The sequence below is a fragment of the Stegostoma tigrinum genome, chromosome 27 (assembly GCF_030684315.1).
Source record: "Stegostoma tigrinum isolate sSteTig4 chromosome 27, sSteTig4.hap1, whole genome shotgun sequence".
NCBI lineage: Eukaryota > Metazoa > Chordata > Chondrichthyes > Orectolobiformes > Stegostomatidae > Stegostoma > Stegostoma tigrinum.
This window is the reverse complement of record NC_081380.1, coordinates 37344393-37365646: the sequence shown is the minus strand read 5'-3', so window position 1 is coordinate 37365646 and position 21254 is coordinate 37344393. Positions and strand designations below refer to the sequence as shown.

The 21254-nt window shown below is 43.1% G+C and overlaps 1 protein-coding gene across 8 annotated transcripts in view; it reads right to left on the bottom strand.

Moving 5' to 3' along the window:
• Positions 1 to 21254, bottom strand: part of lyrm9 (LYR motif containing 9) — a 147512-nt gene that overhangs the window by 120306 nt on the left and 5952 nt on the right. For 7 of the 8 annotated variants that reach the window (XR_009447307.1, XR_009447306.1, XR_007250081.2 and 4 more), the window contains exon 2: positions 9251 to 9401. Coding sequence is in view for 3 of the 8 variants with exons in the window: in XM_048557630.2 (XP_048413587.1) it covers positions 9251 to 9401 (151 nt within the window). In the remaining 5 variants the exon portion in view is untranslated. Of the gene's footprint in view, positions 1 to 5131; positions 5224 to 9250; positions 9402 to 21254 lie in introns of those variants that run through there. The other variant, XM_059655310.1, reaches the window with a different exon arrangement.

Genomic DNA, 21254 nt, shown 5'->3' with positions numbered 1-21254 from the left:
CTTCAAAGGTCGATTTTTGTAGTGCACTGGTAACGCTCATTGCGATGCTGATGCCAGGCCACTGTGTGCAGTCACAAGCAGCTATCACATGCAATGGAGCAGACAGCATCTCAGAGCTCTTTGCTCACTCCCTTAGCACTCATTCATTTTGCACCTACTTGGATGTTCTTAGCCTTGTGTTGCTTTCTTGAGCTTTACTCATTTACAACTTACAGGTTTACAGTAAGTATGTCTGAGCTAAAAGCCAATGCAAGACAAACAGTTAGGGAGTCTGACATTGTTGTCAGCACTGATCGGTCAAGGAGGCAGACGTGTTCCTTGTCAGCAACGCACAACATCAATTCCACACCTACAGGACTTGCCAGCAGCCTATGAGGCAAACACACTGCATGTTTCAGGAAAATTGCATTGCCTCCGAGTCGAAGGCATTTAGTCCTCGGTCAAGGGGGAAATTCAGTCAGGAAATAGGTTAAGGACAGCATCCACAGGCAATCCAGGCATTAAGACATGGCCTCTTGTAGCAGTCACAGCCATTGCCCCTGTATCATTGCAGCCCAGGGAATGGGACACACCCAATCCTGCTGATCTGATACAACCAGTTGATGGGTGGCATGGTGATCAGCCAGGGGTGTCATTCTAAGTCAGTCAGGGGAGGAGGGAGGCTCACACTCGATTCTACAGGTCTGCTCACTGAAAGTCAAAGGGTTTTTAAATCAGATCAGTGCTACGGTAGGGAAGTTGGAGATGGCAATACTCGGGTTTGAAAGCAACATGCTGAGATTTAAAGTGGAGCAATAATTGTGAAGGGAGGCAAATCAATACGTGAAAAAGAGTGGGAAATGCAGTGGTGGTACCCCGCAGTACTTAGCTAGGAGACTCTATTTGAGTCACATCTACTCCTGTCTGAATGGGCTAACTTTATAAAAAAAAGTCTCTAATAGGAGGAGACAATAGTACATTAAAGAACATGTTTTACTGTGGAGGGGTGGCGTCATTAACAGTTACCACCAACCTGGCTACAGACTGAAGCAGTGAAGGAGTGAAATCAATGCAGCACATGGTTGGCATGGTCAAGCTGTGTGGCTAGGTTCCGTGGGTACATCTTTGGAGCTAATGAAAGAAAAGAAGAAGTTGGGTGGGAATATATGGAAACTCATAACAGATGAGGTCAATGGGGATTGCAAGGGAAAAAGGAACACTAAGGTTTTGGGTAATAAAGTGTGAATCTGGATGAACACAGCAGGCCAAGCAGCATCTCAGGAGCACAAAAGCTGACGTTTCGGGCCTAGGCCCTTCAAGCATCGGAAAATATGCGCTTTCATTCATTACCACCTTTCCTGGATGTTGTGGTAGGTGAGGGGAGAAAACAAGGTTTCAGTAATTCTACTGCATTTACAATCTCCTATGATCGTGGTACAGCACGGCTCGTGTTACATACATGGGATTTAAGTCCACTCTGTCAAAATTACATATACATGCAATCCACTGTCTGGAGGACTTTGCCAAATCTTCACTTGCAAGAGTTGACTGCTCACGTTGCCAATAACCTGTTTGGTTGTTTCTGGTACTCCCAAAATCAAAGTGATTGAAACCAAGGCTAAGGGCCAAAAAAAAACACTGGGGTCATTTTTGCTGTGGCCACAATACTACATGAACTGAAGGAATAATGGTGTCAGCAAATTGGGACCAGCAGCAGTTAAACAGGAAACATTTTTCATCTCACTCTCCTGTCACACTATTTGCCGCAATGATTTTTTTAAAAAAAGTCTCATTTAAATGAATTTCAAACACTTTAAAAGACACCTGCCACCACTCTCAGGACTCAGACAAAAGAAAAATGACAACACCCCTTAACACAAGCATTATAAAAATACAAATTAATATTAAGCTATACGTGGTCTTGACCACTTTAAAAGCTAAGTTTCCAAATAATAATCTATCCTGAACTTTATCATAACATAATTAACCTAAACAATGAACATCAGCTGCCTTTTTAAAAATGAGTGACACAGTCATGATTGCAATCCTGCTGTTACACATGGATTTTCATACTGAGGAAGCTTTGTAACTGGATATGACTACCCAGAAGATGCCACTTGGTGATATTCATTTTAATTCAGAAAAAGTTCAAATAATACTTGTTTCACAATGTTTACTTTGTTTCCAGTTTTACACAAGGAAGCAAATGTCTAACTGGAACTTTCCAGACATCTCGAAGATCAAAAGGGTATCAATTTCTGTGATGGTGAGACTGTTAACTGACTTCCTCCTCTCACACAAATGATTTTCTGTCTCATGTGTGCTAAATGTGTGATTTAAGGTTGGTCATAAGTAGGGTTTCAGCTCAAACTTTGGGTTAGGAGTCTGTGAGCATTACTAAAAGAATAGAGGAGCTTCAACCAAATAATTTCATTGCGTATATAAATAACCTAAGCTTAAAGAATTAATTGCAATTAAAATCCCAACTGAAAAACAAGCTGTGATCTTACTGCCACAATCAGGAAGATTACTCATGCCAATGCTCGACAGTCAATGTATCACAGACTGAATGGATGCAGTGAAGCAATTTGAGGTAAACAGTCCCATTCACGAAATTTATTCACCTATCCTGGGGAGTCCAGATGCTATGTTATCCTTATTTTCTGCTTTACCCAATTTAAAAATACAGTTTTGAGGACTTGGAAAAAGTAATTCCTCCCAATGTTGCCTCAATGGCAATTAAGAACATAGAACATAGAACATAGAACAGTACAGCACAGAACAGGCCCTTCAGCCCACAATGTTGTGCCGACCATTGATCCTCATGGATGCACCCTCAAATTTCTGTGACCATATGCATGTCCAGCAGTCTCTTAAATGACCCCAATGACCTTGCTTCCACAACTGCTGCTGGCAACGCATTCCATGCTCTCACAACTCTCTGCGTAAAGAACCTGCCTCTGACATCCCCTCTATACTTTCCACCAACCAGCTTAAAACTATGACCCCTCGTGCTAGCCATTTCTGCCCTGGGAAATAGTCTCTGGCTATCGACTCTATCTATGCCTCTCATTATCTTGTATACCTCAATTAGGTCCCCTCTCCTCCTCCTTTTCTCCAATGAAAAGAGACCGAGCTCAGTCAACCTCTCTTCATAAGATAAGCCCTCCAGTCCAGGCAGCATCCTGGTAAACCTCCTCTGAACCCTCTCCAAAGCATCCACATCTTTCCTATAATACGGCGCCCAGAACTGGACGCAGTATTCCAAGTGCGGTCTAACCAAAGTTTTATAGAGCTGCAACAAGATCTCACGACTCTTAAACTCAATCCCCCTGTTAATGAAAGCCAAAACACCATATGCTTTCTTAACAACCCTGTCCACTTGGGTGGCCATTTTAAGGGATCTATGTATCTGCACACCAAGATCCCTCTGTTCCTCCACGCTGCCAAGAATCCTATCCTTAATCCTGTACTCAGCTTTCAAATTCGACCTTCCAAAATGCATCACCTCGCATTTATCCAGGTTGAACTCCATCTGCCACCTCTCAGCCCATCTCTGCATCCTGTCAATGTCCCGCTGCAGCCTACAACAGCCCTCTACACTGTCAACGACACCTCCGACCTTTGTGTCGTCTGCAAACTTGCTGACCCATCCTTCAATTCCCTCGTCCAAGTCATTAATAAAAATTACAAACAGTAGAGGCCCAAGGACAGAGCCCTGTGGAACCCCACTCACCACTGACTTCCAGGCAGAATATTTTCCTTCTACTACCACTCGCTGTCTTCTGTTGGCCAGCCAACAGAAGCTCTTAACCAAATAAAATTGAGCACACACAACTTAATATCAGTAATGGGAACAGTGATTTAAAAACTTTTTAAATGGTCTTTGAGGCTTCATGATGTGATCTGAAACTTAAAACACTTCTGACAAGTCTTTAGAGATAATGAGAACTGCAGATGCTGGAGAATTCCAAGATAATAAAATGTGAGGCTGGATGAACACAGCAGGCCAAGCAGCATCTCAGGAGCACAAAAGCTGACGTTTCGGGCCTAGACCCTTCATCAGAGGAAGGGTGATGAAGGGTCTAGGCCCGAAACATCAGCTTTTGTGCTCCTGAGATGCTGCTTGGCCTGCTGTGTTCATCCAGCCTCACATTTTATTATCTGACAAGTCTTTTCCAATTTCCTCAGTTTCATAATATTGTACTATTCTTAACTCACTGCTGCTTCTTCCCCAATTTTCTTCATCTGCTGAAGCCTTCCACTAAGCAGTAGGCTCCGTCTCCTAACTCCTAATCTGTTGCTGCCTCAAGTCCAAGGTCTCCTTTGAACAATGGGTTAGGATCTGTATGAACAGCTTAAACTAAATGCAAAACAATGTTGATAGGAGTTAAAAGTCATGGAAATGTACATATCTGATGTCATATATTCCAGACTGTGGAGGTAAATCAGGAGGGAATTAGAGGCACTGACAACAATCCTTTGAAGGCCCACCCTATGACGAGCATAGAAGCAAATTCTAGGAAAGAGAAAGAGAAAGGGAGTTGAAATTGAAACAGTTTGAGCTGAGAAGGGACAGCAGTGAGTGAACCAGACTGAACTTAGACTTAACAGCTGAAGCATTAAAAGTTTGCAGATCTAACCTCAAGAGTGATATGGCAAAAGTGGACACTATCGTCTTTCTCTTTTGAACAGTTAGCAGAGCAGTAAAATTCCCCAGTCCAGCAAATTACACGGCTATTTGCAATGTAGTCTGACAGGAATACTTGAAAGGAACATTGAGGAAGTTGTGCACTACTGAAGGTGTCACCTTACAGATCAGAAGTTAAAACAAACCCTACTTGCACTATGTGTTCCCATGGCATTGCACTGAAGAAAAATAAGGGAGTTATCCCCAATTTCCTGGCTAATATTTATCCCCCAAATCAGTATCATAAAACATTATTTAGTTACCACTGTGCTCTTTGTGGGAGGTCATGCAACTTGACTGCTGCATTTCATACAATACAACAGTGACTACACTGACAAAATACTACATTGGCTGTAAGGAGATATGAGACATTAGTGATCGTAATAAGCACTACATAAATGGCAAGTTTGTTTGCAAAACTGAAACAGTAGGTAAAAGAAGTAGGTAATTGTAGACCTGGTGGTTTAATATAGGCCATGTGGAAGTCACCATTACGGAAGAGGTATTAAATGAACACTTGGGAGAAACTGGAGTCCATTAACTGATGGGTGCATCTACAAAGGAAAAAGTAACATTTAACAAACCTAAATAACAAAGTGTGAAGCTGGATGAACACAGCAGGTCAAGCAGCATCATTTAACAAAGCTAACTGATTTTTAATACCTAAGGCAAGGAGCAGTGAGCGGCTGTAAAAGATCTATGCATGTAGTTTATATAGACTTCCAGAGGTGCACAGGTTAAGGTTCCACACTAAAGAAAAAAATGCATGAAGCTCAAAGTAAGTTATTGACCATAGGCAAAAAGAAAGACCAACTCTGGGGATAAATAAGCATATGCTCAAATTAGAAGATACTGAATTAGAAGATCTGGATAACACAAAACAGGGTACATAGATCTAAGTTTGCTTATAGTAAAGGTTGTGGTATAGTTAATGTAACTATTAAAAACTGTGTGAGTGGTCAAAACTGAGACAGATGAATTTCAATACAGGTACCTGAGGTCATCAGATATTTCAAGTTAAAATAATGAACAGTATTATTTAAACAAGTTCAGAAAGGCAGAGGCCCAATGAGATTCATGGACACAAATTAAAATTTTTAAAAAATGGCTAAATGGAACTTTAGACTTAGTATATCATCATTTTTCCTACAGAAAAGAAATTTACAAAGTCTTAAGTTGATAGGATATGTTACAAAGGCCCTTAAACATACAAGCAGGATCATTGTAAACTGAGGCTGATTCCACGATATGGAGTAGGTAAAAGCAAGGAAGTCTCTGACATCTCCTCCTATTGCCCTGTCAATCATGGCCCCACCCCAGACCACCAACACATCATCTCTCAAACCACTCACAACCTCATCTCCTCAGGTGACCTCCCACCCACTGTGTCCAACCTCATCATTTCCCCAAACCCGCACCAGCTGTTCCTATCTGCTTCCCAAAATCCAAAAACCTGACTGCTCTGGCTGCTCCAGGCCCACTGAACTTATCTCCACCTACTTTGACTCTTGTTTTCTGCCCCCAGTCCAGGATCTCCCCACTTGTGTCTGGGACACCACCCACACCCTCCACCTCCTCCTAGAATTCCAATTCCCTGGACCCCAACACCTCATTTTCACTATGGGCATCCAATCCCTATACACGTGTATTCCCCATGCAGATAGCCCAAAAGCCCTCCGCTTTTTCCTCTCCCGCAGGCCCAACCAGTCCCCCTCCACTGATACCCTCATCTGCTTAACAGAACTCGGCCTTGCCCTTAACAACTTCTCCTTTGACTCCTCCTATTTCCTACAGGCTAAGGCCATGGGAACCCACATGGGCCCAAGTCATGCCTTTCTCTTTGTAGGATCCAGAACCACATTGGCACTATCCCCCACTTCTTCCTCCATGACATCAATGACTGTAATCGATACTGCCTCATGCTTCCATGGAGGAGCCTGAACAGTTCATCAACTTTACTAACACCTTTCATCCCAACCTCAAATTCACCTAATCCACTTCCGATACCTCCCTCTGTTTCCATCACTAATGATCACCTCAGCAGTAACAGATAACTATTTCAAGCCCACCAACTCCCATAGCTACCTGGACTATACCTCCTCTCACTCACCCTCTTGCAAGAACGTAATCCCCTACTCCAAACCCTCCGCCTCAGCCATGTCTAGTCCCAAGATGGGACGTTCCACTCCTGAACATCCCAGATATCTTCTTATTTCAAGGACTGCAACATCCCCCCTTCGGTAGTGGTGCTCTCAACCACAACTCTTGCGTTTCCCACACCTCGGACCTCACACGTCTCCTTACAACAAAAACAAAGACAGAATCCCCCTTGTTCTCACATATCATCCCATTAAACTCCATGTCCAACGTATTATTTTCCACCACCTACAATCCAATCTCACCAAAAGATACATTTCCCTCCCCACCCTTAACTGTCTTTCGTAGGGACCGCTCTCTCCACGACTCCCTTGTCTGCTCCACACTTCCCCCACTACCCCCACCAACCACAGCACCTTTCCCTGCAACTGCAGAAAGTGCTACACCTGCCCTTACACCTCCATCCCTCACATCCATTCAGGGCACCAAACAACCCTTCCACATTAGACAAGAGATTCACCTACACATCTGTCAGTGTAGTCTACTGCATCCACTGCTCCCGATGTGGCCTCCTCTACATCGGTGAGACCAAGTGGAGGCTCAGAGACCGCTCTGTAGTGCGTGTTTGCTCTGTTCGCAACAAATGACAACACCTCCCAGTCGCAAGCCATTTCAACTCCCCCATTTCAACTCCCCCTCCCACTCCCTGGACAATATGTCCATCCTGGGCCTCCTCCAGTGTCACGGTAATGCCACCTGGAAACTGAAGGAGCAAAACCTCATATTCTGCCTTGGGAGCCTACAGCCCTATGGCCTAAATGTGGATTTTACCAGTTTCAAAATCTCCCCAGCCCCCAGCCTCATCCCATGTCCAAACCTCCCTCTCATCCCTGCCTTCTTGACATGACACAACCTGTCCATCTTCTCTCCCACCTATCCACTCCTCCCACCTCACTGACCAATCCCCACCACTCCTAAACTACACTCACCTATCACCATCCCCCCTACCTTTGCCAACCCCACTCCTTTCCCACCCCTCCCTCATTTCTGAAGAAGGGTCCTGATCCAAAATGTCAACTTTCCTGCTCCTCTGATGCTGCCTGGCCTGTTGTGTTGATCCAGCTGTTATCTCAAAGCCCTGCTTAAGCAAACACTAGTTAGGTCTCCATTGAAATACTGAGTCCAAATCAGGATGCCAAGTCCTGAGAGAGGGCACAGAAGAGATTTACTGAACTAGGGTAAAGGATTAAAGTTATTAACAGATTAGACAGACTGCGATTGTTCTCCTTAGAGTACAAGAAGTCAAAGGGACTTTTAGTAGAGGTGTTCAATCATGAAAGCACTGTAGTGCAGGAAACAATTTGACCCTTACTCCTCTAAGCCCTTCCTATTCATGTACACATCCAGATGCCTTTTAAATGCTGTCATTGTATCAGCCTCCACCACTTCCTCCAGCAGCTCATTCCATACAGACAATACCCTCTACGTGAAAAGGTTGCACATTAGGTCCCTTTTAGATCTTTCCCCTCTCACCTTAAACCTATGCCCCCTAGTTTTGGAATTTCCTACCCTGGGGAAAAGACCTTGCCTATTTACCCTGTCCATGCCCGTCATGATTTTATAAACTTCTAAAGTCACTCGTCCGTCTCAGATGCTCCAGTGAAACAACCCCAGCCTATGCAGCCTCTCCCTATGGCTCAAGCCTCTAAACTTGGCAACATCCTCGTAAATCTTTTCTGAATCCTTTCCAGTCTCTTAACATCCTTTCTATAGGAGGGAAAGCAGAATTGTACGCAATACTCCAAAAAAGTAGCTGAATCAACGTGAGACAGTTCTGTTAAAAAAAGTCATTAACTCAATTAATTACCTTAAATTTGGAGATCAATAGATTTTTTGCTAGATCAGGATATAAAAAAAAGTTCAGATAGAGACCAGCCATGTTGATTGGTTGAACAAACTCAAAGCGCTGAATGGGCTACTCTCATTATTCCATTCCTTCATTGGATATAAATGACTCCTTACTCCTGAACAGTCAAAATTTGCATGTGAAAGAGAAAATGGTTACCTGAAGGGGACTTTGAATAACTTGAGGTTTACAGATACATGTTACAGGAGGGGGCGGGAAGGATCAAAGTCAGATTAAATTATAATGAAAAAAAAGTGACATGCATTTTTCCTAATTTTTCCTCCCAAAACATAGGTGCATAGAACTAAAATAGAAAGTTCAGAATTACAAATCCTTAAAAAGGTGGGAGGAACTGATTTATAAAAAAAGTTATAGGTACAAAAGAAATGCTCTTCTATGCTATTATATCCTATTATCCAACTGTCCCTTTCACAGGCACCAACGTTTTCAGAATTAACAATTTAAAATCACAGGTTGTTTTGATTCTCAACAAAAAAAAATTGCAAGCCTCACCTTGTAATTAAAACTACTAATAAAAATATTACACAAAAAGCTGGATTTTTCAACAATTTACAAACCTGCCGTATTGCATGTTTGTAATGTTGCTGTATGTTTTTTGCAGGAAGTTGCTTGCAGCATCGAAAGAGATACCGATATAACTGGACCGGTGTCTGCACAAGTTCTGCACCTGGCAAAGGGGGCATTCCCTTGATCATTGAATGCTCCAACCTGAAATGCACAAGTTTGTGTGTGTGTGTCAGCATACTGGATCCAACAAGGAACTGGAAAAGACTTGAACAATACCTCACCCCATAAAGCACACTTACTTAGGTCAATTTGTGGATTTTCGCAAGTCTATATTTACGTATTTTCTAGAAGTTCAACGAATAAAAATGTAGAAACATCTGTTAAATGGTTCAGTTCTTGCAACACAGCACTCAAACTGTTAATATAGTATCTATAAATCATCCAACTTTTTCAAAAATCAATGTAGTTTGCTCAATTACCTTGACTGGACTTTGTTAACTGAATGTAGTGATGTACTAAAATCATGTATAAAATGACCATTATGTACTTCCACTTTTACAAACATCATTTTTTAATAAATTTCTTTTAATTTTTCAGAAAAAAGGAAATGAGAAGCACCAAAAAAAATTTTTCAAGCCCTCAAAACAGAACTTTGAACTCATTCATGGGACCTGACCGTTAATGACAAAATTTGTATTTATTTTCAACCATTAATTGACCATGTGAAGGAAATGATCAGATCCACAACATCTAATTGTGGGAACTAATTGGAGAAGGCTCCACAAGTAACCCCCCCACCCCCACTTCAATGACAGAGGAGCCCAGCACATCAGTGCAAAAGACAAGACTGAAGCATTTGCAACCATTTTCAGCCAGATATGCTGAGTGAATGACCCATCTTGACGTCCCTCTTAGATTCTCAACATCACAATTGGCACCTTACAGTCAATTCACTTTGTAAAATATACATAAAATGCCCAGGACAGTGGGTATACTAAAAAAAAAGAAAGAACATTGAAAAAATTTCAACAGTAAGTACTGAAGACTTGTGCTCAGAACCTTTGCCTCTAGCCTAGCTACAGATACAAAACTGGTAACTATTAGGTAAACGTGGAAGATTGTCCTGGTATGTTCCGTCCATTCAGACAAAAAAAATATATAAATCTGGCCAATTATCATCCCAGTTATCCACTCTAGATCAAGTGACAGAAAATGTTATTAGCAGCACCACTAACACAGCAATAATTACCTCAGATGCTTAGTTTGTGTTCTTCCAGGGTCACTTGGCTCCTGACCTCAATAGAGTTGAGGTTGAAAGGTGGAACAAACAATTATGTGAACTCAAGAAGCTAGCTGACAATGACTGCTCTGCAAACATAGGCAACATTTGACTGGGTGTGGCATCTGGTAAGAAGGGTGGGGGTTTGGTAGAAACTCTTGGAACATATGCAGCACAAGAAAGGAAGATGGTCGTGGGTGTTGGAGGTCAATCTCAGCCCAGCAGTGCCTCAGGCAACCACTTTCAGTCGCTGCAGTGACGTTCCATCCATCAGAAGTGGGGTGTTCACCGATGGTTACTGTACACAGTACTACTTGCAACTCCTCAAGAACTCCTCAATGTCCATAAATAGCAAAACTAGAACAATGTTCAGGCTTAGGCTGATTAATGCCAAGTAGGGTTGAGCATCTCCACAGGGAATACAACTATCTACACTTGACATTCAAACATTACAAATCATCAAAATTCCCATCATCAACATCCTGAGGGCTGACATTTTGCAAAATCTTTACCTTGGACTAAGCTATATAAAATATTTTCGTCACAAGAGCGACTCAGGGACTGGGAACTCTGCGGTAGTAAACTGTCCTTGGCTCATCAAGTACTATCCTATACCTACAAGCCACAAATCAGGAATGTGATAGAATACTTTCCACTTGCCTGGATACATGAACAGCTAAAGGAGCTGAACCCCACCCAGAACAAACCAGCTCACATGATTAGTGCCCATCCATCAACTTTGGACCCCCAACGGCAGCGGTATTTACCTAACACAAGGTTCATAACAGTAACTCATTTCGGTTCTTTCGACAACATTTTCCAAACGCATAACCTCCAACACATAGAAAGACAAAGGGAACAGGTGTATGGGAACACCAAGATGCACAAGTTCCCCTCCAAGCCACAGGTCAAGCTGACTTTTGACTTCAAGGTCAAAATCCTGGAAATCCCTTCTTATGCCACTGTCAGTAAATCCAGCCAGATGACTGACAGGGAGCTCAAGAAACTGAAACGGCAACAGAAAATGTTGTATGTGGAAGGCTCACAGGAGATCTGAATCATTCATAAAAAAGATTTAACATTTTAGGGATATAAAAGGGACAAACATTAGAACTTTTTTCTTTTGTGAGCTGAGAATTGTTGTCTATTTGCATAAAAAAAGTATGTTTTCTATTTTGTTTCAGATTTCTGTATTTTTTTAAAATAAAAGCTGAGGAAGCATTGCAATGAGAGGAGATGCAAACTTATTACAATAAATACATTCACTTTCAGGGAAACAGCACAATAGTGATGGATTGTTTTGGAAGAGGTTTTAAACTGAAACCACAACTATTTTCCATGTGAACTTTCACATCCACCCAAGGACAAAAATAAGCCATTTAGCCCAGACCAATTAGCCCATGTCAGCATTTCTACCCTACTTGAGCATCTCCCAGTGTCCTTCAGCTTTGTTTCTGAAGAAGGGTCCCAACCTGAAACGTCAGCTTTCCTGTTCGTCTGATGTTGCCTGGCCTGCTGTATTTCTCCAGTTCCACACTGTTATTCCCTTTTCCCTCACATGCTTTTGCATCTTTCCTTCATATTGCATCTACTCTATTAGCTTCAACCAATCTTACGGTAGCCAGTTACACATTCACACTACTGGATTTCTCAGTGTTATGAGGTTGGGTACTGTGTGTGGTGTGCTTTTCTAAGCTTAGAGATTTACACACACACACACACACACACACTAGAAAGTGTCTACATGTGGCTGGAGATGTACAGCCGGTCCTTTCATGAAACATGTATCAATTGGCTGTGTGATTGGAAACCTTAGGCTTGTTTGATGACTTAGCAACGAGCTGGAATCAGCCAATTAATTTAAACCAAGCACTTAGCGATTGAAAGCCAATTGCCATCTCTGATAACTCTCTCACCTTCCTGGACCTCTCTGTCTCCATCTCTGGCATCCACCTGAAACCGATATCCATTTCAAACCTACTGACTCCCACAACTACCTAGAATACACCTCCCTGTAAAAAGGCCATCCCCTATTCCCAATTCCTTCGCCTCTGCTCCCGAGATGAGGCATTCCACTCCTGGACATCTCAGATGTCGTCTTTTTGCAAGAACCACAACTTCCCCTCCAGTGGTCGAAAATGCCCTTGACCGTGTCTCCCGCACTTCCCGCAACTCATCTTTCACACCCTCTAACCGCAATAACAACCATAACAGAATCCCCCTTGAGCTCACTTACCATCCCACCAACCTCCGGATCCAACGCATCATCCTCCGACATTTCTGCCATCTACAATCTGACCCCAATACCAGGGACAATTTTCCCTCCCCATCTTTATCTGCTTTCCGGAGGGACACTCTCTCCGAGACTCCCTTGTCCACTTCACACTCCTCTCCAGCCCCACCACGCCCGGCACTTTTCGGCACTTAAAACGAAGCAAGTGCTACATCTGTCTCTACACCTCTCCCCCCTCACCCCCAGCCCAGGCCCTAAGGAGACCTTCACATCAAACAGATGTTCACCTGCACATCTGCTAATGTGGTATACTGTATCGCTGTTCCCCTTGTGGCCTCCTCTACATCGGGGAAACCAAGCAGGGGCTTGGGGATCACTTTACGGAACATCTACGCTCAGTTCGTAACTAACAACTACACCTCCCAGTCGCAAACCATTTCAACTCCCCCTCCCACTCCTCGGACGACATGTCCATCCTGGGCCTCCTGCATTGCCACAATGATGCCACCCAAAAGATGCAGGAACAGCATCTCATATTCCGCTTGGGAACTCTGCAGCCCAAGGGTACCAATGTGGACTTCACAAGCTTCAAAATCTCCTCTTCCCCAACCACATCCCAAAACCAGCCCAGCTAGTCTCCACCCCCCTAACCATTCCTCCACCTCTAGCTCCACTCCTATATCCTACTCACCAACCTCATCCCTCCTACTTGACCTGTCCGTCCTCCCGGGACCGAACTATCCCCTCCCTAACTCCCCACCTACATTCACCTTCTCTGGCTCCAACCCCACCTCTTTGACCTGTCTATCTCCTCTCCACCTATCTTCTCCTTTATTCATCTTCTATCCGCCTCCCCCTCTCTCTCTCTCTATTTATTTCAGAATCCCCTTCCCCCCCCCCCCCACCATTTCTGAAGAAGGGTCTTAACCCGAAACGTCAGCTTTCCTGCTTGGCCTGCTGTGTTCATCCAGCTCTACACTGTGTTATCTCAGATTCACCAGCATTGGCAGTTCATGCTATCTCTGATTTTAATTCTGATGTTTTTGACAATCTCAGACCAATGCTATTGTAAGAAAGTTGGTATGTCATCGAAGTATCAGGAGAAGGTTTTTGAAAAATCAGGGTGAAAGCAAGCCAGTATTTGAGAAATAAACACCTAGCTGTCACAAGAAAATTGCTAAGCTCTCTAAGAAATCATCTTATCCATAAAAGGTACTAAGGCACTTCTAACTAAGAGTCTTCAGAGAAAAAAAGTCTCTGACAACTGGATCACCAGGAGAAAGACATTTACAACTGGAGAGACAGTTGAGAAGGCAGACCAATCCAGAAGACAGAGTCTCTCAAAGTCCACACAGACTAAGTTTTAATATTTTTTCTTACTGCATGGGTTATATAAGTGGAGTTTGTGTTTATTGGAATAGCATACCAGTAGAATTTTGTTCCATTAGGGAGTGGTTAGGAATTGGGTGGGGGAATTGTTCGGTTTGTTAGTAGTTCTTTTAATTTGTTTGCTGTTAGGGTTAAATAAATAAATTGTTACTTGTTACTTTTAAAGTCGATATCAGGGATTCTCTTTCATTTGATCTCCCCTTCTCCATGACAATTTGTGGGTTCAAGTCCGGCACCTGGCCAGTCCAGGACCTGAATGGATTTGGACAGATTGAAACAGACGTGAGAATTAGTATACTAGATCTTTAAATAAAACATAGATGAGAAAAATCTATTTAATTTCTATTCCTTGTGGTTGGTTACATCAAAAGTAAGGGAAATGGCTCTTAACATTGCTAAAGAGGTTTTGGGGTCTGAAAATGCTTCCCGAATTTGTCAAAAAAGTTCAGAAAAACAGAGGAAGGATCTACTTTTAGACTTAGCAAAAAGGGCTAGGTTTGGGTTTAACTAGGAATAAGAGGAATGCTGGAAGTGTAATACAGTTGATCAAGCTTTCAAGCATAAATCAGAGTAACAGATAAGTGCAGTGGAGTTAAAATAACTTAAACTGAAAATTGGACTTAGAAAACAAAAGAAAAAGGCAAGAAGAGCCAGGAAAGAAGAAGAAAGGGAACTAAAACAGTTTGAATTACAGTTAAAAGCAGAGGAAAAAAAAAGAAAGAATTGCTCTGGCCAAACAAAAAGAAAAAAAGAGAAGAAAGGCATGCTTTTTCAGTGGTTAGCACTGCAGCCTCACAGCACCAGGGCCACAGGTTCGATTCCACCCTTGGGTGACTGTTTATGTGGAGTTTGCACTTTCTCCCAGTGTCTGCATGGGTTTCCTCTGGGTGCTCCGGTTTCCTCCCACTGTTCAAAAATGTGCAGGCTAGATGGATTGGCCATGCTAAATTGTCCACAGTGTTCAGGGATGTGTAGACTAGGGGATTGGGTCTGGGTGGGATGCTCCGAGAGTTGGTGTGGAATTGTTATGCCAAAGGGCCTGTTTCCACACTGTAGGGATTCTATGATCCAAGACCTTATGTAATCTGAAGAGGGAAAAAGAGTGACAGCGTGACCTTTGGAAATTGCAAATTAAGCAAAATAGCTGAAGAATAAGGATGGAAATTAAGGGTAGAAGATAGGAGTGGTGAGTGATGATGAGCAGACCCATGGTAGCCAAATATGTCAAAACATTACCCAAACTGGATGAAAAAGACACAACAGCCTTTTTAAATTTTCTTTGAGAAATTGGCTAAGCAGATGAATTGGCCAGAGACTGTGTAGGTAATGTTAATTCAGACCAGGTTGGTAGGCAGGGCCAGTGAGGTGTTAGCAGCACTGTCAGATGAGGGGTCAAGAGATCACGAAGATGTTAAACAGGCTGATTTGAATGCCTACGAGCTGCTACCAGAAGTATATAGACAACGGTTCAGATATATAACGAAGGAAGCAGATCAGACTTATGTCAAGTTTGAAAGAATTAAACATAGCAACTTCGATAGATGGGTGACAGCATTAAGATCCTCATATGTCTTTTCTATCTTTAGAGAGATCATTCTGCAGCAGCAGTTTAAATCTCACTTCCAGAAATGATCAGAACTCATGTTGAGGAGTAGAACGTTCAAACGGCAAGAACAGCTACTGACATAGTAGATGAGTAAGCATTAGTGCATAACGTGAGGTTAAGGTTCTGACAGCAATTTCATTCCACGAGGTTACATGTTGGGAAATAGGGAGATCCTTCAATGTATAGCAAAAAGTAGATCACAGTGGGAACAGTTTACCACAAGTGAAAAGAGCAACCCAAGAGGTGAAAAAAGGAGGTGAAAGACTTCAGGTGTTTTCATTGAAATGTAGTGGGACGCAAAGTCAGTCATCATAAGACACAGGAGCAGAAATTAGGCCATTTGGCCCCATCAAGTCTGTTCCGCCATTCAATCATGGCTGATAAGTCCTCAACCCCATTCTCCTGCTTTCTCCCCATAACCCTTGATAATCAAGAACCTATCTATCTCTGTCTCAACTGTACTCAATGACCTGGCCTGCACAGCCTTCTGTGACAGTGAATTCCATTGATTCACTCCTCTCTGGGTGAAAAAAAAGTTTCTCCTTATCTCAATTCTAAAAGGTCTTCCCTTTACTCTAAGGCTGTGCCCTCGGGTCCTAGGCTCTCCTACCAATGGAAGCATCTTTCCAACATCCATTTTGTCCAAGCCAATCAGTATTCTGAAAGTTACTGAAAGTGCTGGTGGTTTCAGAGAGGTACTGGGAGAAAGGATGTGGTAACTGGCTAAACCACTGGGATTTGTTGAGGTAGTGAAGGAAATGCCAAAAAAGTTGAGGAGCTGCAGTGCACAGCCTAGTCACTGGTTGGATAGTGAGATGGTGCCCAATCTGTACAAAGACTTCACCCCTATGGGTAATGAAGGTAAAGAAGTTAAAATACTGAGAGATACTATTAGAGACTGGTTAGCTCCTAGATGAAAGTATTTGCACTCCTTCTGAAATATTACCTAAGAGAATGGTAATCTCTGGAGTAAACAGGGAGCGATATAGCATTGCCCTGTGTAAGAACAGGTTGGAAAGTCCAATCAAGACTGGGGAAGTGACAGTATGAGTGATTGACAATGTGTCCATTCCAGGAATACACAGTTTGTTCTTGGAAACAACCTAACAGGATCAAAGGTGGGAAGGACCCCACTCACACTGGAGAAGCTGAAGGAAAACCAGGGAACGGAGGAGTTAAAAGATAAATACTGAGGATTTTTTCTGGACTGTATGGTAACAAGATTCCACAGCCATAAGTTACAGCAAGAGGAAAAACCAAAGAGAGACAAAGGAGTTGAGGTTCTTTTAGCTAACACCTTGGTTGACAAAATAGTGTGAGGAAAAACCTTAAATCGGCAGACAATAAGGCAGAGCTGTTTAGTTCTGAAAGATTAATGGAGTTACAACAAAAAGATGAGACAATAAAAGGTTTATACCATTAAGCCTACTCGGAAAAGGAAGCAGAACATATTAGAATAGATGAGATTAGATTCCCAACAGTGTGGGAACAGGCCATTCGGCCCAACAAGTCCGCACTGCCCCTTGGAGCATCCCACCCAGACCTATCCCCCTTTCACCCACACACCCCTGAACACTATGGGCAATTTTAGCATGGCCAAGCCACCTAGCCCGCACATCTTTGGACTGTGGGTGGAAACCGGAGCACCCGGAGGAAACCTTCGCAGACACGGGGAGAATGTGCAAACTCCACACAGACCATTACCCGAGACTGGAATCGAACCCAGGTCCCTGGCGCTGTGAGGCTGCAGTGCTAACCACTGAGCCACCGAGCCTCCCTATTCCCAGATGTTATTATCGGAAGGATAGAATCCTAACCTGAAAGTGGAGATCACGGCAGGTTAGTGCAGAGGGAAAATGGGTGGAAGTGCACCAGATTGTATTGCCCGTAGTGTACAGACAGGAAGTATTGTGTAGCACATGAACTACCTGTAGGAGGTCATCTAGCAGTGAGGAAGATTCAGGCTAAGTTACAAAAGCATTTCTATTGGCCTAGGTTACATAAGGATGTGGTTGAATTTTGCCATACCTGTCATTTGTGTCAATAGGAATGCCACAGGCAGTAATAAAATTATGTCTTTAAATGCCAATTCTGCATTTGAAGAATCTTTCACACGGGTTATGATTAATTGTTTAGGTCATCTCCCTAAAACCAAAAGTGGAAACCAGTATTTGCTAACCATAACAGATGTGTTTACCAGATTTCCACAGGCAGTTCCATTATGGAATGTTAAAGGCAAAAGGAATAGGTTGTGGATGAGTTGCTTGCTTTTTTTACTGGTTATGGATTATCCAGGGAAATTCAGTCAGACCAAGGGTCCAATTTTACTGCCAAATTATTTAAAGAAAATCAAGGCTTGTTTAGTCATCCAACATTTTAGATCAAGTGAGTACTATCTTGAATCCCAGGGAACATTGGAAAGGTAACATCAGACCCTAAAGACCGTGCTGAGGGCTTTTTGCCAGGATTACCCAAATGTTTGGGATAAAGGTATCGCAATTATATTGTTTGCCATTAGAGATGCTCCAAATGAATCAACTCCATTTACACTATTTGAGTTAATATTTTGACGCAAAGTAAGAGACCCTTTAAAATTAATTAAGGAAAAGTTGAAAGGTCCAAAGTCAGAGATCTCACAATTGGATTATGCACCTGAGGTGACAGAAAGATTAAACAGAGTAGGCAAATTAGCAAGGCAACATCTGAATGTGGCACAGCATCAAATGAAGCAAGAAGCAGATAAGAAATCTAAAATTTGTTAGCCCAAGGAGATAAAGCATTGGTGCTGTCACCAGTGGTAGGAGATCCCTTCAAAAGCTAGGTTTAGTGGTCCTTCTCAGATTGAGAAGCAGCTGAATCAGGTGAATTATTTGGTAAAGATGCCAGTTGGAACAGACTTTATTGGGTACGTCATGTCATAGTAAAAGTTTCATCATATTCACAGGAACAGGGAACCAGAGAAACAGGTACTAGATACTGGCCCTCCAAGTGAGGAATCAAAACCAGATGATATGGAATTGTGTGTGCCTCAAAATAAGGAAGTCCTTGGATAATGGGATCAGACAGTGTGCTGTCACAAGAACAGAGAACTGAATTGAAAGGCTTGTTGCAGCAATAGGAGGAGATATGTAGAAACAGAATGGAGACGACTAATATGAAAGTACACCGAGGTTGAAGAAGGGAATGCTGTTCTGATACATCAACACGCTACAAGCTTAATCCTCTCAAAATTGACACCTTTACATGTCTACTGTCTCTAACCTGGTTTCTGCTTCTTGCACAGCGCTGAAGTGGTCCTAATTGAGCCATAAAATAGCCTGAAATAGATTATCTCCCTTCCCTTTGCATCAATAATTCCAAATGTCTTCTCTTACTTCTAAGTGCCTATTTGCTCCTTACTAACATGTTCAGGGGAGCAAAGATGGGGCATGAAGAAACACTGGCATGTCAAATTATGGAAAATCCCAAAATACCCTATAATCAAGGAGAAGCGGAAAATTGAGAAAGAGTAAAGCTCAAGGAAGCAATCTGTGCGTTCAACAGGTAGATACTGGTAGGGTGTGAAACCAGAACTTCACATCTGCTTTCATTTTGGAGAAGGAGGTGATAGGTACAGAAAAGTGACCTAGGTTCTTCAGCAGTCTAATGTAGGGAGTGAAGAGGTATTGGAGGTTTTGTTAGGCATATAAGTAGGCACATCTCCAGACTATGTGTCCCAGGCTGCTGTGGGAGACAAGGAAGGAAATTACAGGGGTTGTGACCCAAATTTTAATTTGTCTCAGGCCACAGGAGAGGTTCTAGAGAATTGGAGGACAGCTAAATGTGTTTCCTCTTTTCAAAAAGAGCGGTAGAGATAAATCAGGGAATTACTCTCCAGTGACGTTCTCATCAGTGGTAGGAGAACTATTGGAGAACATTCTGAAGGAAAGAATAAATCTCAAGTGGCAAGGTTTGATGAGGGATAGTGAGTGTGGTTTTGTCAAAGGGAGATCATGCCTGACACATTTGATTGAATCTTTCAAGGTGGTGATCGGAGATCTAGAGTGATTGTGGGTTTACAAGGTTCTGTTTGAGGACCTTTGGTGAATTTCTGCAGTGCATCTTGCAGATAGTACACAATGCTGCTACATAGTCCCATATGCCAGCATTTAGCCCCATATTCCTCTAAACCCTTCCTATTCATGTACCCAGATGCCTTTTAAATATTGTAATTGTACTAGCCTCTTCCACTTCCTCTGGTAGCTTACTCCATACATGCACCACCCTCTGCATTGAAAGAGTTGTCCCTTGGGTCCCTTTTAAATCTTTCCCCTCTCATTTTGGACTCCCCCACCCCGGGGAAAAGGCCTGGTCTATTTACCCTATCCTAGCCCCTCATTTTATAAATCTCTATAAGCTGTCCCTTTGCTTCTGATGCTCCGGAGAAAATAGCCTTAAATCTATTCAGCCTTTCCCTGTAGATTGAACCCTGCAACCCTGGCAACATCCAAGTAAATCCTGTCTGAACCCTTTCAAGTTTCACAACATTTTTCCTACAGCAGGGAGACCAGAGTTGAGCATGATATTCTAAAAATGGCCCAACCAATGTCCTGTACAGCCACAACATGGCATCCCATCTGCTATACTCAATGCACTGGCCAGTAAAGACACGCATACCAAATGCTGCTCACTGTCCCACTTCCCCACGACTCCATTTTCGTGGAACTGTGAGCCTGCTCTCCAAGGTCTCTGTTCAGTAACATGCCTGGGATCTTACCATTCAGTGTATAAGTCTTAGATAATAAAGTGTAGAGCTGGACGAACACAGCAGGCCAAGCAGCATCTTAGGAGCACAAAAGCTGATGTTTCAGGCCTAAACCCTTCATCAGAAAAGGGGGAGGGGGAAGAGGGTTCTGAAATAAATAGGGAGAGAGGGGGAGGCGGATTGAAGAGGGATAGAGGAGAGGATAGGTGGAGAGGAATTAATGAGTTAAAGAGGCAGGAATGGAGCCAGTAGAGGTGAGTGTAGTTGGGGAGGTAGGGAGGGGATAGGTCAGTCCAGAGAGGATGGACAGGTCAAGGAGGCGGGATGAGGTTAGTAGGAAGGAAATGGGGGTGCGGCTTGAGGTGGGACGAGGGGATAGGAGAGAGGGAGGCAGGGACGAGCTGGACTGGTTTTGGGATGCAGCAGGGGGAGGGGAGATTTTAAAGCTTGTGAAATCCACATTGATACCACTGGGCTGCAGGGCTCCCAAGCAGAATATGAGTTGCTGTTCCTGCAACCTTCGAGTGGCATCATCTTGGCACTGCAGGAGGCCCAGGATGGACATGTCATTAAAGGAATGGGAGGGGGAGTTGAAATGGTTTGCGACTGGGAGGTGCAGTTGTTTTTTGCGAAACGAGTGTAGGTGTTCGGCAAAGCGGTTCCCAAGCCTCCGCTTGGTTTCCCCAATGTAGAAGAGGCCACAACGGGTAGAGTGGATGCAGTATTCCACTAAGTCTTGCCCTGATTTGCCTTTTCCAAAATGCAGCACCTCACACTTTTCTAAATTAAACTCCATCTGCCAC